We start from the raw sequence: 20,859 nt of genomic DNA, 5'->3' as shown, positions 1-20,859 counted from the left end.
TGGTGATGGTGATGATGGTGATGATGGTGATGGTGGTGATGGTGGTGATGGTGGTGGTGGTGATGATGGTGGTGATGGTGGTGATCGTGGTGATGCTGATGTTGATGGTGGTGATCGTGGTGATGGTGGTGGTGATGGTGGTGATGGTGGTGGTGATGGTGGTGGTTGTTGGTGCTGATGGTGGTGATGGTGATGATGGTGATGGTGGTGGTGGTGGTGGTGGTGGTGATGGTGGTGGTGGTGGTGGTGATGGTGATGGTGGTGATGATGGTGATTGTGGTGGTGGTGATGGTGGTGGTGGTGATGGTGGTGGTGGTGGTGATGGTGATGGTGGTGGTGATGGTGATGGTGGTGATGGTGGTGGTGGTGGTGGTGGTCATGGTGGTGATGGTGGTGGTGATGGTGGTGATGTTGGTGGTGATGGTTTTGATGGTGGTGATGGTGGTGGTGGTGGTGGTGATGGTGGTGGTGGTGATGGTGGTGGTGGTGGTGGTGATGGTGGTGGTGGTCGTGGTGATGATGGTGGTGGTGGTGGTGATGGTGGTGGTGATGTTGATGGTGGTGGTGATGGTGGTGATGGTGCTGGGGGTGGTGGTGATGGTGATGGTGGTGGTGATGGTGATGGTGGTGGTGATGGTGGTGATGGTGATGATGGTGATGATGATGGTGATGGTGGTGATGGTGGTGATGGTGTTGGTGGTGGTGGTGATGGTGGTGATGGTGGTGGTGATGGTGGTGATGGTGGTGATGGTGATGATGGTGATGATGATGGTGATGGTGGTGATGGTGGTGATGGTGGTGGTGGTGGTGGTGGTGATGGTGGTGATGGTGGTGATCGTGGTGATGCTGATGTTGATGGTGGTGATCGTGGTGATGGTGGTGATGGTGGTGATGGTGGTGGTGGTGGTGGTGATGATGGTGGTGGTGGTGATGGTGGTGGTGATGGTGATGGTGGTGGTGATGGTGGTGGTGGTGGTGATGGTGGTGGTCGTGGTGATGGTGGTGATGGTGGTGATGTTGGTGGTGATGGTGGTGATGGTGGTGGTGGTAGTGATGGTGGTGGTGGTGGTGGTGATGATGGTCGTGATGGTGTTGGTGATGGTGATGGTGGTAGTGATGGTGGTGGTGATGGTGATGGTGGTGGTGATGGTGATGATGGTGGTGATGGTGCTCGGGGTGCTGGTGATGGTGATGGTGGTGGTGATGGTGCTGGGGGTGGTAGTGATGGTGATGGTGGTGATGGTGGTGATGGTGATGATGGTGATGATGATGGTGATGGTGGTGATGGTGGTGATGGTGGTGATGATGGTGGTGATGGTGGTGATCGTGGTGATGCTGATGTTGATGGTGGTGATCGTGGTGATGGTGGTGGTGATGGTGGTGATGGTGGTGGTGATGGTGGTGGTGGTGCTGATGGTGGTGATGGTGATGATGGTGATGGTGGTGGTGGTGATGGTGGTGGTGGTGGTGGTGGTGATGGTGATGGTGGTGATGATGGTGATTGTGGTGGTGGTGATGGTGGTGGTGGTGATGATGGTGGTGGTGGTGGTGATGGTGGTGGTGATGGTGATGGTGGTGGTGGTGATGGTGGTGTTGGTGGTGGTCATGGTGGTGATGGTGGTGGTGATGGTGGTGATGTTGGTGGTGATGGTTTTGATGGTGGTGATGGTGGTGGTGGTGGTGGTGATGGTGGTGGTGGTGGTGGTAATGGTGGTGGTGGTGGTGATATTGGTGGTGGTGGTGGTGATGATGGTGGTGGTCTTGGTGGTGGTGATGGTGGTGGTGATGTTGATGGTGGTGGTGATGGTGGTGGTGATGGTGGTGATGGTGGTGATGGTGTTGGGGGTGGTGGTGATGGTGATGGTGGTGGTGGTGGTGATGGTGATGGTGGTGGTGATGGTGGTGATGGTGATGATGGTGACGATGATGGTGATGGTGGTGATGGTGGTGATGGTGTTGGTGGTGGTGGTGATGGTGTTGATGGTGGTGGTGGTGGTGATGGTGGTGGTGGTGATGGTGGTGATGGTGCTGGGGGTGGTGATGATGGTGATGATGGTGATGATGGTGGTGGTGGTGATGATGGTGATGATGCCAGTGATGGTGCTGATGATGATGATGGTAGTGAAGGTGGTGATGGTGGTGATGATGATGGTGATGATGGTGGTGGTGGTGATGGTGATGGTGGTGGTGATGGTGATGGTGGTGGTGATGGTGGTGGTGGTGATAGTGGTGGTCGTGGTGATGGTGGTGATGGTGGTGATGTTGGTGGTGATGGTGGTGATGGTGGTGGTGGTAGTGATGGTGGTGGTGGTGGTGATGATGGTCGTGATGGTGGTGGTGATGGTGATGGTGGTAGTGATGGTGGTGGTGATGGTGATGGTGGTGGTGATGGTGATGATGGTGGTGATGGTGCTCGGGGTGGTGGTGATGGTGGTGGTGATGGTGCTGGGGGTGGTGGTGATGGTGATGGTGGTGGTGATGGTGATGGTGGTGGTGATGGTGGTGATGGTGGTGATGGTGATGATGGTGATGATGGTGATGGTGGTGATGGTGGTGATGGTGGTGGTGGTGATGATGGTGGTGATGGTGGTGATCGTGGTGATGCTGATGTTGATGGTGGTGATCGTGGTGATGGTGGTGGTGATGGTGGTGATGGTGGTGGTGGTGATGGTGGTGGTTGTTGGTGCTGATGGTGGTGATGGTGGTGGTGATGTTGATGGTGGTGGTGATGGTGGTGGTGATGGTGGTGATGGTGGTGATGGTGGTGGTGGTGGTGATGATGGTGGTGGTGGTGGTGATGGTGGTGGTGGTGATGGTGGTGGTGGTGGTGATGATGGTGATGATGGTGATGGTGGTGGTGGTGATGGTGATGGTGGTGATGATGGTGATTGTGGTGGTGGTGATGGTGGTGGTGGTGATGATGGTGGTGGTGGTGATGGTGGTGGTGGTGATGGTGGTGGTGGTGGTGATGATGGTGGTGGTGGTGGTGATGGTGGTGGTGGTGATGGTGGTGGTGGTGGTGATGATGGTGGTGGTGGTGGTGATGGTGGTGGTGATGTTGATGGTGGTGGTGATGGTGGTGGTGATGGTGGTGATGGTGGTGATGGTGCTGGGGGTGGTGGTGATGGTGATGGTGGTGGTGATGGTGATGGTGGTGGTGATGGTGGTGATGGTGATGATGGTGATGATGATGGTGATGGTGGTGATGGTGGTGATGGTGTTGGTGGTGGTGGTGATGGTGGTGATGGTGGTGGTGATGGTGGTGATGGTGATGATGGTGATGATGATGGTGATGGTGGTGATGGTGGTGATGGTGGTGGTGGTGGTGATGGTGGTGATGGTGGTGATCGTGGTGATGCTGATGTTGATGGTGGTGATCGTGGTGATGGTGGTGATGGTGGTGATGGTGGTGGTGGTGGTGATGATGGTGGTGGTGGTGATGGTGATGGTGGTGGTGATGGTGATGGTGGTGGTGATGGTGGTGGTGGTGGTGATGGTGGTGGTCGTGGTGATGGTGGTGATGGTGGTGATGGTGGTGGTGGTAGTGATGGTGGTGGTGGTGGTGGTTATGATGGTCGTGATGGTGTTGGTGATGGTGATGGTGGTGGTGATGGTGATGATGGTGGTGATGGTGCTCGGGGTGGTGGTGATGGTGATGGTGGTGGTGATGGTGCTGGGGGTGGTAGTGATGGTGATGGTGGTGGTGATGGTGGTGATGGTGGTGATGGTGATGATGATGGTGATGGTGGTGATGGTGGTGATGGTGGTGATGATGGTGGTGATGGTGGTGATCGTGGTGATGCTGATGTTGATGGTGGTGATCGTGGTGATGGTGGTGGTGATGGTGGTGATGGTGGTGGTGATGGTGGTGGTGGTGGTGATGGTGGTGGTGGTGGTGCTGATGGTGGTGATGGTGATGATGGTGATGGTGGTGGTGGTGATGGTGGTGGTGGTGGTGATGGTGATGGTGGTGATGATGGTGATTGTGGTGGTGGTGATGGTGGTGGTGGTGATGATGGTGGTGGTGGTGGTGATGGTGATGGTGGTGGTGATGGTGATGGTGGTGGTGGTGATGGTGGTGGTGGTGGTGGTCATGGTGGTGATGGTGGTGGTGATGGTGGTGATGTTGGTGGTGATGGTTTTGATGGTGGTGATGGTGGTGGTGGTGGTGGTGATGGTGGTGGTGGTGGTGGTGATGGTGGTGGTGGTGTGTGATGGTGGTGGTGGTGGTGGTGATGATGGTGGTGGTGGTGGTGGTGATGGTGGTGGTGATGTTGATGGTGGTGGTGATGGTGGTGGTGATGGTGGTGATGGTGGTGATGGTGCTGGGGGTGGTGGTGATGGTGATGGTGGTGGTGATGGTGATGGTGGTGGTGATGGTGGTGATGGTGATGATGGTGACGATGATGGTGATGGTGGTGATGGTGGTCATGGTGTTGGTGGTGGTGGTGATGGTGGTGATGGTGGTGGTGGTGGTGATGGTGGTGGTGGTGATGGTGGTGATGGTGCTGGGGGTGGTGATGATGGTGATGATGGTGATGATGGTGGTGGTGGTGATGGTGGTGATGATGCCAGTGATGGTGCTGATGATGATGATGGTAATGAAGGTGGTGATGGTGGTGATGATGATGGTGATGATGGTGATGATGGTAATGATGATGGTGATGATGGCAGTGATGGTGCTGATGATGATTAAACTCACACTGAGACGGGAGGAGTGGTTGAGTGGTTGATCATCCTGGAACACAGAGAGAGAGTCACTCTGTATATCTCCCTGTGTGTGCCCGTGAGTCTGTGAGTGAGTCTGTGAGTGAGTCTGTGAGTGAGTCTGTGAGTGACTCTGAGTGAGTCTGTGAGTGAGTCTGTGAGTGAGTCTGTGAGTGAGTCTCTGAGTGAGTCTGTGAGTGAGTCTGTGAGTGCGTCTGAGTGAGTCTGTGAGTCTGAGTGAGTCTGTGAGTGAGTCTGTGAGTCTGTGAGTGAGTCTGTGAGTGAGTCTGAGTGAGTCTGTGAGTGAGTCTGTGAGTGACTCTGAGTGAGTCTGTGAGTGAGTCTGTGAGTGAGTCTGTGAGTGAGTCTCTGAGTGAGTCTGTGAGTGAGTCTGTGAGTGCGTCTGAGTGAGTCTGTGAGTCTGAGTGAGTCTGTGAGTGAGTCTGTGAGTCTGTGAGTGAGTCTGTGAGTGAGTCTGAGTGAGTCTGTGAGTGAGTCTGTGAGTCTGAGTGAGTCTGTGAGTGAGTATGAGTGAGTCTGTGAGTGAGTCTGTGAGTGAGTCTGTGAGTGAGTCTGTGAGTGCGTCTGAGTGAGTCTGTGAGTCTGAGTGAGTCTGTGAGTGAGTCTGTGAGTGAGTCTGTGAGTGAGTCTCTGAGTGAGTCTGTGAGTGAGTCTGTGAGTGCGTCTGAGTGAGTCTGTGAGTCTGAGTGAGTCTGTGAGTGAGTCTGTGAGTCTGTGAGTGAGTCTGTGAGTGAGTCTGAGTGAGTCTGTGAGTGAGTCTGTGAGTCTGAGTGAGTCTGTGAGTGAGTCTGAGTGAGTCTGTGAGTGAGTCTGTGAGTGAGTCTGTGAGTGAGTCTGTGAGTGCGTCTGAGTGAGTCTGTGAGTCTGAGTGAGTCTGTGAGTGAGTCTGTGAGTCTGTGAGTGAGTCTGTGAGTGAGTCTGAGTGAATCTGTGAGTGAGTCTGTGAGTCTGAGTGAGTCTGTGAGTGAGTCTGAGTGAGTCTGTGAGTGAGTCTGTGAGTGAATCTGTGAGTGAGTCTGTGAGTGAGTCTGAGTGAGTCTGTGAGTGAGTCTGAGTGAGTCTGTGAGTGAGTCTGAGTGAGTCTGTGGATGAGTCTGTGAGTGAGTCTGTGAGTGAGTCTGAGTGAGTCTGTGAGTAAGTCTGAGTGAGTCTGAGTGAGTCTGTGAGTGAGTCTGAGTGAGTCTGTGGATGAGTCTGTGAGTGAGTCTGTGAGTGAGTCTGCGTGAGTCTGTGAGTTAGTCTGAGTCTGTGAGTGAGTCTGTGAGTGAGTCTGTGAGTGAGTCTGTGAGTTAGTCTGAGTGAGTCTGTGAGTGAGTCTGTGAGTGAGTCTGAGTGAGTCTGTGAGTGAGTCTGTGAATGAGTCTGTGAGTGAGTCTGTGAGTGAGTCTGTGAGTGCGTCTGAGTGAGTCTGTGAGTCTGAGTGAGTCTGTGAGTGAGTCTGTGAGTCTGTGAGTGAGTCTGTGAGTGAGTCTGAGTGAGTCTGTGAGTGAGTCTGTGAGTGAGTCTGAGTGAGTCTGTGAGTGAGTCTGAGTGAGTCTGTGAGTGAGTCTTTGAGTGAGTCTGTGAGTGAGTCTGTGAGTGAGTCTGTGAGTGAGTCTGTGAGTGAGTCTGTGAGTGAGTCTGAGTGAGTTTGTGAGTGAGTCTGAGTCAGTCTGTGAGTGAGTCTGTGAGTGAGTCTGTGAGTGAGTCTGATTGAGTCTGTGAGTGAGTCTGAGTGAGTCTGTGAGTGAGTCTGTGAGTCTGTGAGTGAGTCTGTGAGTGAGTCTGAGTGAATCTGTGAGTGAGTCTGTGAGTCTGAGTGAGTCTGTGAGTGAGTCTGAGTGAGTCTGTGAGTGAGTCTGTGAGTGAGTCTGTGAGTGAGTCTGTGAGTGAGTCTGTGAGTGAGTTTGTGAGTGAGTCTGAGTCAGTCTGTGAGTGAGTCTGTGAGTGAGTCTGTGAGTGAGTCTGAGTGAGTCTGTGAGTGAGTCTGAGTGAGTCTGTGAGTGAGTCTGAGTGAGTCTGTGGATGAGTCTGTGAGTGAGTCTGTGAGTGAGTCTGAGTGAGTCTGTGAGTAAGTCTGAGTGAGTCTGAGTGAGTCTGTGAGTGAGTCTGAGTGAGTCTGTGAATGAGTCTGTGAGTGAGTCTGTGAGTGAGTCTGAGTGAGTCTGTGAGTTAGTCTGAGTCTGTGAGTGAGTCTGTGAGTGAGTCTGTGAGTGAGTCTGTGAGTTAGTCTGAGTGAGTCTGTGAGTGAGTCTGTGAGTGAGTCTGAGTGAGTCTGTGAGTGAGTCTGTGAATGAGTCTGTGAGTGAGTCTGTGAGTGAGTCTGTGAGTGCGTCTGAGTGAGTCTGTGAGTCTGAGTGAGTCTGTGAGTGAGTCTGTGAGTCTGTGAGTGAGTCTGTGAGTGAGTCTGAGTGAGTCTGTGAGTGAGTCTGTGAGTGAGTCTGAGTGAGTCTGTGAGTGAGTCTGAGTGAGTCTGTGAGTGAGTCTTTGAGTGAGTCTGTGAGTGAGTCTGTGAGTGAGTCTGTAAGTGAGTCTGTGAGTGAGTCTGTGAGTGAGTCTGTGAGTGAGTCTGAGTGAGTTTGTGAGTGAGTCTGAGTCAGTCTGTGAGTGAGTCTGTGAGTGAGTCTGTGAGTGAGTCTGAGTGAGTCTGTGAGTGAGTCTGAGTGAGTCTGTGAATGAGTCTGAGTGAGTCTGTGGATGAGTCTGTGAGTGAGTCTGTGAGTGAGTATGAGTGAGTCTGTGAGTAAGTCTGAGTGAGTCTGAGTGAGTCTGTGAGTGAGTCTGAGTGAGTCTGTGGATGAGTCTGTGAGTGAGTCTGTGAGTGAGTCTGAGTGAGTCTGTGAGTTAGTCTGTGAGTGAGTCTGTGAGTGAGTCTGAGTGAGTTTGTGAGTGAGTCTGAGTCAATCTGTGAGTGAGTCTGTGAGTGAGTCTGTGAGTGAGTCTGAGTGAGTCTGTGGATGAGTCTGTGAGTGAGTCTGTGAGTGAGTCTGAGTGAGTCTGTGAGTAAGTCTGAGTGAGTCTGAGTGAGTTTGTGAGTGAGTCTGAGTCAGTCTGTGAGTGAGTCTGTGAGTGAGTCTGTGAGTGAGTCTGAGTGAGTATGTGAGTGAGTCTGAGTGAGTCTGTGAGTGAGTCTGAGTGAGTCTGTGGATGAGTCTGTGAGTGAGTCTGTGAGTGAGTATGAGTGAGTCTGTGAGTAAGTCTGAGTGAGTCTGAGTGAGTCTGTGAGTGAGTCTGAGTGAGTCTGTGGATGAGTCTGTGAGTGAGTCTGTGAGTGAGTCTGAGTGAGTCTGTGAGTTAGTCTGTGAGTGAGTCTGTGAGTGAGTCTGAGTGAGTCTGTGAGTAAGTCTGAGTGAGTCTGAGTGAGTCTGTGAGTGAGTCTGAGTGAGTCTGTGGATGAGTCTGTGAGTGAGTCTGTGAGTGAGTCTGAGTGAGTCTGTGAGTGAGTCTGTGAGTCTGTGAGTGAGTCTGTGAGTGAGTCTGAGTGAGTCTGTGAGTGAGTCTGTGAGTCTGTGAGTGAGTCTGTGAGTGAGTCTGAGTGAGTCTGTGAGTGAGTCTGTGAGTCTGAGTGAGTCTGTGAGTGAGTCTGAGTGAGTCTGTGAGTGAGTCTGTGAGTGAGTCTGTGAGTGAGTCTGTGAGTGCGTCTGAGTGAGTCTGTGAGTCTGAGTGAGTCTGTGAGTGAGTCTGTGAGTCTGTGAGTGAGTCTGTGAGTGAGTCTGAGTGAATCTGTGAGTGAGTCTGTGAGTCTGAGTGAGTCTGTGAGTGAGTCTGAGTGAGTCTGAGAGTGAGTCTGTGAGTGAGTCTGTGAGTGAGTCTGTAAGTGAGTCTGTGAGTGAGTCGGTGAGTGAGTCTGTGAGTGAGTCTGAGTGAGTTTGTGAGTGAGTCTGAGTCAGTCTGTGAGTGAGTCTGTGAGTGAGTCTGTGAGTTAGTCTGAGTGAGTCTGTGAGTGAGTCTGAGTGAGTCTGTGATTGAGTCTGAGTGAGTCTGTGGATGAGTCTGTGAGTGAGTCTGTGAGTGAGTCTGAGTGAGTCTGTGAGTAAGTCTGAGTGAGTCTGAGTGAGTCTGTGAGTGAGTCTGAGTGAGTCTGTGGATGAGTCTGTGAGTGAGTCTGTGAGTGAGTCTGAGTGAGTCTGTGAGTTAGTCTGAGTCTGTGAGTGAGTCTGTGAGTGAGTCTGTGAGTGAGTCTGTGAGTTAGTCTGAGTGAGTCTGTGAGTGAGTCTGTGAGTGAGTCTGAGTGAGTCTGTGAGTGAGTCTGTGAATGAGTCTGTGAGTGAGTCTGTGAGTGAGTCTGTGAGTGCGTCTGAGTGAGTCTGTGAGTCTGAGTGAGTCTGTGAGTGAGTCTGTGAGTCTGTGAGTGAGTCTGTGAGTGAGTCTGAGTGAGTCTGTGAGTGAGTCTGTGAGTGAGTCTGAGTGAGTCTGTGAGTGAGTCTGAGTGAGTCTGTGAGTGAGTCTTTGAGTGAGTCTGTGAGTGAGTCTGTGAGTGAGTCTGTAAGTGAGTCTGTGAGTGAGTCTGTGAGTGAGTCTGTGAGTGAGTCTGAGTGAGTTTGTGAGTGAGTCTGAGTCAGTCTGTGAGTGAGTCTGTGAGTGAGTCTGTGAGTGAGTCTGAGTGAGTCTGTGAGTGAGTCTGAGTGAGTCTGTGAATGAGTCTGAGTGAGTCTGTGGATGAGTCTGTGAGTGAGTCTGTGAGTGAGTATGAGTGAGTCTGTGAGTAAGTCTGAGTGAGTCTGAGTGAGTCTGTGAGTGAGTCTGAGTGAGTCTGTGGATGAGTCTGTGAGTGAGTCTGTGAGTGAGTCTGAGTGAGTCTGTGAGTTAGTCTGTGAGTGAGTCTGTGAGTGAGTCTGAGTGAGTTTGTGAGTGAGTCTGAGTCAATCTGTGAGTGAGTCTGTGAGTGAGTCTGTGAGTGAGTCTGAGTGAGTCTGTGGATGAGTCTGTGAGTGAGTCTGTGAGTGAGTCTGAGTGAGTCTGTGAGTAAGTCTGAGTGAGTCTGAGTGAGTTTGTGAGTGAGTCTGAGTCAGTCTGTGAGTGAGTCTGTGAGTGAGTCTGTGAGTGAGTCTGAGTGAGTCTGTGAGTGAGTCTGAGTGAGTCTGTGAGTGAGTCTGAGTGAGTCTGTGGATGAGTCTGTGAGTGAGTCTGTGAGTGAGTATGAGTGAGTCTGTGAGTAAGTCTGAGTGAGTCTGAGTGAGTCTGTGAGTGAGTCTGAGTGAGTCTGTGGATGAGTCTGTGAGTGAGTCTGTGAGTGAGTCTGAGTGAGTCTGTGAGTTAGTCTGTGAGTGAGTCTGTGAGTGAGTCTGAGTGAGTCTGTGAGTAAGTCTGAGTGAGTCTGAGTGAGTCTGTGAGTGAGTCTGAGTGAGTCTGTGGATGAGTCTGTGAGTGAGTCTGTGAGTGAGTCTGAGTGAGTCTGTGAGTGAGTCTGTGAGTCTGTGAGTGAGTCTGTGAGTGAGTCTGAGTGAGTCTGTGAGTGAGTCTGTGAGTCTGTGAGTGAGTCTGTGAGTGAGTCTGAGTGAGTCTGTGAGTGAGTCTGTGAGTCTGAGTGAGTCTGTGAGTGAGTCTGAGTGAGTCTGTGAGTGAGTCTGTGAGTGAGTCTGTGAGTGAGTCTGTGAGTGCGTCTGAGTGAGTCTGTGAGTCTGAGTGAGTCTGTGAGTGAGTCTGTGAGTCTGTGAGTGAGTCTGTGAGTGAGTCTGAGTGAATCTGTGAGTGAGTCTGTGAGTCTGAGTGAGTCTGTGAGTGAGTCTGAGTGAGTCTGAGAGTGAGTCTGTGAGTGAGTCTGTGAGTGAGTCTGTAAGTGAGTCTGTGAGTGAGTCGGTGAGTGAGTCTGTGAGTGAGTCTGAGTGAGTTTGTGAGTGAGTCTGAGTCAGTCTGTGAGTGAGTCTGTGAGTGAGTCTGTGAGTTAGTCTGAGTGAGTCTGTGAGTGAGTCTGAGTGAGTCTGTGATTGAGTCTGAGTGAGTCTGTGGATGAGTCTGTGAGTGAGTCTGTGAGTGAGTCTGAGTGAGTCTGTGAGTAAGTCTGAGTGAGTCTGAGTGAGTCTGTGAGTGAGTCTGAGTGAGTCTGTGGATGAGTCTGTGAGTGAGTCTGTGAGTGAGTCTGAGTGAGTCTGTGAGTTAGTCTGAGTCTGTGAGTGAGTCTGTGAGTGAGTCTGTGAGTGAGTCTGTGAGTTAGTCTGAGTGAGTCTGTGAGTGAGTCTGTGAGTGAGTCTGAGTGAGTCTGTGAGTGAGTATGTGAATAAGTCTGTGAGTGAGTCTGTGAGTGAGTCTGTGAGTGCGTCTGAGTGAGTCTGTGAGTCTGAGTGAGTCTGTGAGTGAGTCTGTGAGTCTGTGAGTGAGTCTGTGAGTGAGTCTGAGTGAGTCTGTGAGTGAGTCTGTGAGTGAGTCTGAGTGAGTCTGTGAGTGAGTCTGAGTGAGTCTGTGAGTGAGTCTGTGAGTGAGTCTGTGAGTGAGTCTGTAAGTGAGTCTGTGAGTGAGTCTGTGAGTGAGTCTGTGTGTTAGTTTGTGAGTGGCTCCATCCTTCACTGCACTTGCCCCCGCATCTCATGCAAGGCTACCTGGGAATAATTTGACGCCTCTGCCTTTAGCTTTATACTCACGTGCGTGGCGCGGGCTCAGGGTGGGGGCTGGCCCCTCCCCCGCGTCCCCCCTCCCCCCCCTCCCCTCCACAGATCCTGAGCGCGAGTTCAGAGTCCCGCATCTCCTGGAGACGGAAAGTCTCCCGGCGCTCCGCCTCCTCGCGATCCAACTCCGCCTGGCGCTCCATCTCCTCCTGGGGACGTCGTGAAGTCGATGGTCAAGTCATTTACTCACTCACCTACACACTCACTCACACACTCACCTACACACTCACCTACTCACTCACCCACACACTCACTCACACACTCACCTACACACTCACCCACTCACTCACTCACCTAAACACCCACTCACTCATACACTCACCCACTAATCCACTCACCCATACACTCACTCACTCACTCACCCACCTACACACTCAAACACTCGCTCACTCACCCACTCACCTACACACTCACGTACACACCCACTCACCCACTCACTCACTCACCCAATCACTCACTCACCCACCAACTCACCCACCCACTCACCCACTCACTTACTCACCCACCCAGTCACCCACCCACCCACGCACCCACTCACTTACTCACCCACCAACTCACCCACCCACTCACTCACCCACTCACCCACCCAACCACTCACTCACTCAATCACTCACCCACCCACCCACTAACCCACCCACCCACCCACTTACCCACTCACCCAGCCACCCACCCACTCACCCACCCACCCACCCACTCACTCACCCACTCATCCACTCACCCACCCACTCACCCACCCACTCATCCACCCACTCACCCACCCACTCACCCACTCACTCACTCACCCAATCACTCACTCACCCACCAACTCACCCACTCACTCACCCACTCACTTACTCACCCACCCAGTCACCCACCCACCCACTCAACCACTCACTCACCCACCCACCCACTCACCCACTCACCCACCCACTCACCCACCCACCCACTCACCCACCCACTCACCCACCCACCCACCCACTCACTCACCCACCCACCCACCCACTCACCCACCCACTCACCCTGAACTGTCTTTGCTCCATCTCTCTCCTCTTCTCCTGCTCCTCCTCATGCTTCCTTCTCACCTCCATCTCCGCTTTCCTGAACATCATCAACATCATCAGCACCATCATCAACATCATCAGCACCATCATCAACACCATCATCAGCACCGTCGTCATCATCAGCACCATCATCAACATCATCAGCACCATCATCAACACCATCATCAACACCATCATCAGCACCATCACCACCATCACCACCACTACCCCCATCTCTCATCACCACCACCATCACCACCACCATCACCACCACATCATTTCCATCACCACTACTATCACCACCACTACCCCCATCTCTCATCACCACCACCATCACCACCACCCCATCATTTCCATTACCACTACTATCACCAACACTATCACCACCACTATCACCACCACCTCTCATCATCACCACCAACACCATATCTCATCACCATCACTACTCCCATCTCTCATCACCATCACAACCCCCAATCACTACCACATCACCACCACCACAACCCCCAATCACCACCACATCACCACCACAACCCCCAATCACCACCACCACATCACCACCACAACCCCCATCACCACCACATCACCACCACCACAACCACCATCACCACCACATCACCACCATCACCACCACATCACCACCACAACCCCCAATCACCACCACATCACCACCACAACCCCCATCACCACCACATCACCACCACCACCACTACATCACCACATCACCACAACCCCCAATCACCATCACCACCACATCACCACAACCCCCATCACTACCACCACCACCCCCATCACCACCACATCACTATCACACCACACCACCACATCCATCACCACCACATCGCCACCACCATCACCACCACATCACCACCACCACCACCACCCCAATCACCACCTCATCACCACCACCACCCACATCACCACCACCACAACCCCCAATCACCATCACTACCCCCATCACCACCAAATCAACACCACAACCCCCAATCACCACCACATCACCACCACAACCCCCAGTCACTACCACATCACCACCACATCACCACCACAACCCCCAATCATCACCACATCACCACCACATCACCACCACCACCCCCATCACCACCACAACCACCACCACCACCACATCACCACCACACCACCACCACCACATCACCACCACAACCCCCATCACCACCACCACCCCCATCACCACCACCACCACATCACCACCACACCACCACCACCACATCACCACCACAACCCCCATCACCACCACCACCCCCATCACCACCACCACCACATCACCACCACCACCACCACATCACCACCACAACCCCCATCACCATCACCACCACCACCACCACCACCCCATCACCACCACAACCACCACCCCTATCACCACCACCACCACCACCACATCACCACCACATCACCACCACAACCCCCATCACCACCACCACCACATCACCACCACATCACCACCACCACCCCCATCACCACCACCACCACAACCCCCAATCACCATCACTACCCCCATCACCACCAAATCAACACCACTACCCCCATCACCAGCACATCACCACCACAACCCCCAATCATCACCACATCACCACCACATCACCACCACCACCACATCACCACCACACCACCACCACATCACCACCACAACCCCCATCACCACCACCACCCCCATCACCACCACAACCACCACCCCCATCACCACCACCACCACCACCACCACATCACCACCACACCACCACCACCACCACATCACCACCACAACCCCCATCACCACCACCACCACCATCACCACTACCACCACCACATCACCACCACAACCCCCATCACCACCACCACCACCCCCATCACCACCACAACCACCACCCCCATCACCACAACCCCCACCCCCATCACCACCACCACCACCACCATCACCACCACCACCATCACCACCACACCACCACCCCCATCACCACCACCACCATCACCACCACCACCACCACATCACCACCACCACCACCACCCCCGTCACCACCACCACCACCATCACCACCCCCATCACGACGGCCACCAGCCCCGCCTCTCACAGCGTCCGCTCCTCCTCGTCCCTCCTCCTCGTCTCCTCCTCGTCACGTCGCCTCTGCCTCTCGCGCTCCATCTCCGCCTGGATCCTGCGGAGGTGCTCCACCTCCTCCATCTCCTGCTGCTGCTGCTGCAGGCGAGAGAGCTCCTCCAGCAGACGCCTCGACGAGGCCACCAGGCGCGAGAAGGACGCCTCCATGTCCACGTGAGACAGCGCCGTGGAGCTCTGTGGAGGAGGTGGTGAGGAGGATGTGGTGGTGAGGAGGTGGTGGTGAGGAGGTGGTGGTGGTGATGGTGAGGAGGTGGTGAGTAAGGAGGAGGACACCAGGCGCGAGAAGGACGCCTCCATGTCCACGTGAGACAGCGCCGTGGAGCTCTGTGGAGGAGGTGGTCAGGAGGAGGTGGTGAGGAGGTGGTGGTGAGGAGGAGGTGGTGAGGAGGAGGTGGTGATGGTGAGGAGGTGGTGAGTAAGGAGGAGGCCACCAGGCGCGAGAAGGACGCCTCCATGTCCACGTGAGACAGCGCCGTGGAGCTCTGTGGAGGAGGTGGTGGTGAGGAGGAGGTGGTGGTGAGGAGGTGAGGAGGTGGTGGTGGTGATGGTGGTGAGGAGGTGGTGAGGAGGAGGTGGTGGTGGTGGTGGTGGTGATGGTGATGATGGTGATGATGATGGTGATGATGGTGATGGTGATGATGGTGATGGTGATGATGGTGATGATGATGGTGATGATGATGATGGTGATGATGGTGAAGGTGATGATGGTGATGATGATGGTGATGATGGTGATGATGGTGATGATGGTGATGATGATGGTGATGATGGTGAAGGTGATGATGGTGATGATGATGGTGATAATGGTGATGGTGATGGTGATGATGATGGTGATGATGGTGATGATGGTGAAGGTGATGACGGTGATGATGATGGTGATGATGGTGATGATAGTGATGATGATGGTGATAGTGACGATGGTGATGATGATGGTGATAGTGATGATAGTGGTGATGATGGTAATTGTGATGATGGTGATGATGATAGTGATGATGGTGATGATGGTGATAGTGGTGATGATGGTGATGATAGTGATGATGGTGATGGTGGTGATAGTGGTGATGGTGATGGTGATGATGATAGTGATGATGATGGTGATGGTGGTGGTGGTGATTGTGATGATTGTGATGATGGTGATTGTGATGAGAACTGTGACCGCTAGAACCACGAACCTTGATCCCTGTTGTCGCTTTCACAATGGCCGCCTCGATGTCCTGGACCTGAGACGACAGAAACACAAAGACAAAGATCCCCCGTGTAGCCTTCACAGTATGTAGGGGCAAGTGCTGTTAGCGAGCACCACTAACGTGCGGCACGGCACACGAGGGGGTGGGTGGCCAACACCACGCCCGGCCGCCTTTGTCTTCCCAGTGGCGATGTTTACTACGCTCCTCATTCTCTGACGTGGGATTCTGTAGCCGATGACAGTGGGCCTGTCGCTTTTTCTCAACCATCCTGACCACCTCCTCTGTCAGCCAGGGTCTCTGGGGAGGTCTGGACCGCGTACCCAAAGCAGCCATTGCAGCTGCATGAGTCACAGTCCTAAACCTCGCCCATTTACCCTCGACATCAGGAGGAGTCGGTGACGATGCCAATCCCAGCCGCAAGCGATGATGAAATTCTCGCTTGCAACTTTCATCAGAAAAGTGAGACCAGGCCACTTTATGTTGGAATGGGGTCCTGGGTGTACACCCACCACCGGAGTGGAAGAATGGCAGGCGCATCTTACAGATGACTAGTCGATGGTCAGAGGGCAGATCAGCTCCACGGTAGGTCCTGGTGTCAAGGACATGGGCTCGCATCCGTTGGTCTGTCACTATGTAGTCCAGCAGATGTTCTTGCTTGGACACTCACACAAACACTCACACACACTCAAACACTCACACACACTCACAAACGCACACACTCTCACACAACAACAACCGCCATTCACCACTAAGGGGCGGTGACGTCACCACAACGCTTGTGCCAGGCTATGTGCACCCTAAGGCCACGTGAAGTGTCGAACGCGCGCTGGCAGGAGGTCACGGGGCAGACCCAGCAGGTGCCACGGGTCGACTGACTGAGATGACTGAGATGACTGGTTGATGCACCACCTGTGCCCCCTACTGTGCCAACCTGCTGTGCTTTAGCCACCCGGCGCTCCGCTCGTTGTTGTGAGCATTGCTCCTCCGCCCTCCGTTGCTGTTGGAGGGCGACTACCTCCAACTGCCCAGTAGCGTCTTTCACGAGCCTCCTCCAAAGAGGCCGATCTTGACACCGCTGGTACCAGTCATCGGCAAGTCCACTCAGCTCCACGTCCTCCTGTACCACATCACTCCATCTCTTTTCTAGCCTGTGCCGCGCCCGTTTAGCCCCCTCAATCCGGCCGAACAAAAGCTGTTTCGGCATGCTGTGGCTGGGCATGCGGGCTACATGACCCAGCCATCGCAGCCTTGCCCGCCGGAGGAGCTCACCAATGGGACCTTGCCGAGATCTTTCAAGGATTTGTGAGCTCCTCACACAATCCAGTCTGGTTAAACCCAGGATGGATCGTAGGCAGGCCAGCCTAAATGTTTCTAACCAGAGAAGATGTTCCATTAAGGGGGTCCACGTTTCGCAAGGGTAGAGAAAAGGGAGGGAATGACCGTGGCCAAGAAGACCTGAAGCTTAGTGTGGAGCGACAGACCAGGTAGCTTCTACACAGCGTTATGCAACCGATGAAAAGATATTTACGCTCGACTGATTCGGAGTGAGACCTCTGCTGTTAAACTGGAGCCAGTCATAAGCACACTGCCCAAGTATGGGCACTCTCCACTCTCTCCACAACTGCCCCATCACCGATTGGGATTTGTGGGGGTGGAGTTTCCGATGGTACAAAATACCCTGGCAGGTGCTTAGTTTTGGTGGGGCTGATGGTAAGGCTCCATCTCTTAGTGGCACGCTCCAGTCTCAGCAGCAGCGTCTCCAATTCCTCCTCTGAATGAGCAGCTATTACCAAATCATTGGCATACATAACGTGGTTGAGCAATAGGGAGTCATCCCTTGACCGCACCCAGGCGTCGATCAGCCTCCCATTATATCTGTACCATATGGAGATTCCCCCGGTACAGCTATTGAAGGCTTCACGAACTACGTGGTCAAAATAGATGTTAAATAATGTGGGAGCCAGAGGACATCCCTGTCGCACCCCAAGGTGTACAGGGAATGGCTCTGACTCCCGGCCACGTAGTTTTACCCGGGCCTGCTCACCATCATGAAGGTCCTTAATGATCGTGAGCAGAGGGTCAGGTACTCCAAAAGCACGAAGAACGACCAAGAGCCCAGGCCTACTGATGGTATCATAGGCCTTGACCAGGTCAATAAAGCAGAGATGTAGGTCTTGTTGGAATTCCCTACACCTCTGCTGTAGCAGACGGACAGAAAATATGGCATCTGTGCAGGACCGCCCCATCCTGAAACCGCATTGGGGCTCCGCAAGCCTGTCCTCAGCGTGCCTGGCAAGGCGATGCTGAATAATCCTTGCCAGGACCTTTCCCGGCACACTGAGTAGTGAGATGCCCCTGTAGTTGTTACAGTCTGTGCGGTCCCCCTTCTTAAAAAGGGGGACCACCAGGGCATCCTTCCAATCCTGCGGAACCCGTCCAGTGGTCCAGACTGTTGTTATGATGTCATATAGGGCAGTCTGTGCACAAACGCCACCCTCCCTCAGCATTTCGCTTGGGAGATCATCTCTGCCCGCTGCCTTTCCTGGTCTTAGACTCCGGATCGCCTTCAGTACTTCCTCAACAGACGGCACCTCAGCCAGCTACTCACAGGGGGTGACTTCTTCCAATATTTGAGGCACCGCAGCCTCAGCAGGGTCATCCTCACTTTGTGCCACGATGTTTTCCTGGCTGAGGGATTTTCCCTCCCCCAGGACCTCACAGAAATTCTCACCAAATCTGCAAACCTGTTCCTGGGGGTCGGAGATTGGATCACTGTTTTTTCCCCTAATGATGGTAATAGGTGTGGCGCTGCAGGTTACTTTTTTGGATGGAGTTAAATAGAGATTTGTGATCACGGCCCACTGAGGCAGACTCCATCTCCTCAGCAACCCCCGACCACCACCCATCCTTGCAGCGCCTCACGGCTCTCCGAACCTCCGAGCGAAGGCTGCGGTAAGCCTCCTCATTCTCTGACGTGGGATTCTGTAGCCGATGGCAGTGGGCCTGTCACTTTTTCTCAACCATCCTGAACACCTCCTCTGTCAGCCAGGGTCTCTGGGGAGGTCTGGACCGCGTACCCAAAGCAGCCATTGCAGCTGCATGAGTCACAGTCCTAAACCTCTCCCATTTACCCTCGACATCAGGAGGAGTCGGGACGATGCCAATCCCAGCCGCAAGCGATGATGAAATTCTCGCTTGCAACTTTCATCAGATAACTGAGACCAGGCCACTTTAGGTCGGAATGGGGTCCTGGGTGTACACCTACCACCGGAGTGGAAGAATGGCAGGCGCATCTTACAGATGACTAGTCGATGGTCAGAGGGCAGATCAGCTCCACGGTAGGTCCTGGTGTCAAGGACATGGGCTCGCATCCGCTGGTCCGTCACTATGTAGTCCAGCAGATGTTCTTGCTTGGACCCGGCATGCATCCATGATGTTGTGTGGATGCGCCGATGCCGGAACAGCGTGTTGGTAATTACAAGCCCATGGGCTGCACAAAAATCTAGCAGCCTCCTACCGTTGTTATTGAGCTGATCTGACCCATGCCCTCCAATCACTCCAGACCAGGTTCTAGTATCATGACAAACTCGGGCATTGATGTCACCCAACATGATGACTCTATCCCGAGGGGCCACTTTAGCCAGCACCTGTGACAGGAGGTCATAGAAGGCATCTGACTCATCGGCTTTGCCTGCATCCCTCCACGGATGTTCATCTTTGGTGGGTGCATAAGTAACCACGACCACCATTCCTCGCCTCCGGTTGATGGGAAGGCGAGCCCAAAGTAGCCTGGGGCTTACACTTATACAAATACACACACTCACACACACTCACACACACTCACATACTTTCACACATACACTCACACATACTCAGACACACACTCACACACACTCACACACTCACACACACACTCACACACACTCACACACACTCACACACACTTACACACACTCACACACACATTCACACACACACTCACACATGTTCAGACACACACTCACACACTCACACACACTCAAACACTCACACACACTCATACACATATAGACACTCACACACACACTCACACACTTACACACATACACACACTTACACACATACACACACTCACACACACTCACACACACTCACATACTTTCACTCATACACTTACACATGCTCAGACACACACTCACACACATACACACAATCACACACATACACACACTCAAACACACTCACACACACTCACACACACTCGCAAACACACTCACAAACACACACACACTCACACACTCGCACACACTCACACACTCACACACACTCACACACTCACACACACTCACACACACTCACAAACACTCACACACACTCACACACACTCACTCTCACACACACTCACACACACTCACAAACACACACACACACTCACACACACACACTCACACACACTCACAAACACTCACACACACTCACACACTCACAAACACACTCACACACACACACTCACACACACACACACACTCACACACACTCACAAACACTCACACACACTCACACACACACTCACACACACACACACTCACACACACACTCACACACACACACACTCACACACACACACACTCACACACACACTCACACACACACTCACACACTCACACACTCACACACACACTCACAAACACACACACACAAACACACACACACACTCACTCACACTCACACACACTCACACACTCACTCACACTCACACACTCTCACACACACACTCACACACACTCACTCACACACTCACACACTCACTCACACTCACACACTCTCACACACACACTCACACACTCACACACACACACTCACACACTCACACACACTCACACACACACTCACACGCAACCACCCACCTTGGTCATCATCTCTTGCTGTCCATCTTTGAGAGTGGAGGCGGCAGATTTCATCTGAGTCACTTTCCCCATCAGAGAGGTCAGTTTCACGAGACCTTGAATACTGTGGAGTAGAGAGGGGGGTAGAGAGGGGGTAGAGAGAGGGTAGAGAGGGGGTAGAGAGGGGTAGAAAGGGGGTAGAGAGGGGGTAGAGAGGGGGGTAGAGAGGGGTAGAGATGGGGTAGAGAGGGGGAAGAGAGGGGGTAGAGAGGGGGTAGAGAGGGGGTAGAAAGGGGGTAGAGAGGAGGTAGAGAGGGGGGTAGAGAGGGGTAGAGAGGGGGTAGAGAGGCGTAGAGAGGGGGTTGA

At 53.2% G+C, this 20,859-nt stretch overlaps 1 protein-coding gene across 1 annotated transcript in view; it reads right to left on the bottom strand.

The window, feature by feature from the left end:
- Window positions 1–11,285: 11,285 nt before the first annotated feature.
- LOC116936979 (unconventional myosin-VI-like) overlaps window positions 11,286–20,859 on the bottom strand; it is a gene marked incomplete at its 3' end in the record, with an annotated part of 98,819 nt that continues 89,245 nt past the window's right edge. Inside the window, exons 14-18 of the mRNA XM_076063537.1 lie at window positions 20,515–20,617; window positions 15,614–15,661; window positions 14,398–14,618; window positions 12,308–12,386; window positions 11,286–11,458 (exon numbers count right to left, since the gene is read on the bottom strand). Coding sequence (XP_075919652.1) covers window positions 11,286–11,458; window positions 12,308–12,386; window positions 14,398–14,618; window positions 15,614–15,661; window positions 20,515–20,617 — 624 coding nt within the window. The remainder of the gene's footprint in view (window positions 11,459–12,307; window positions 12,387–14,397; window positions 14,619–15,613; window positions 15,662–20,514; window positions 20,618–20,859) is intronic.

The sequence above is a fragment of the Petromyzon marinus genome, unplaced genomic scaffold (genome assembly GCF_048934315.1).
Source record: "Petromyzon marinus isolate PM22_M1 ecotype Great Lakes invasive population unplaced genomic scaffold, UKy_Petmar_22M1.pri1.0 PM_Scaffold_144, whole genome shotgun sequence".
Classification (NCBI taxonomy): domain Eukaryota; kingdom Metazoa; phylum Chordata; class Hyperoartia; order Petromyzontiformes; family Petromyzontidae; genus Petromyzon; species Petromyzon marinus.
The sequence above is the reverse complement of the archived record's forward strand: the minus strand, read 5'-3'. Positions and strand labels throughout refer to the sequence as shown.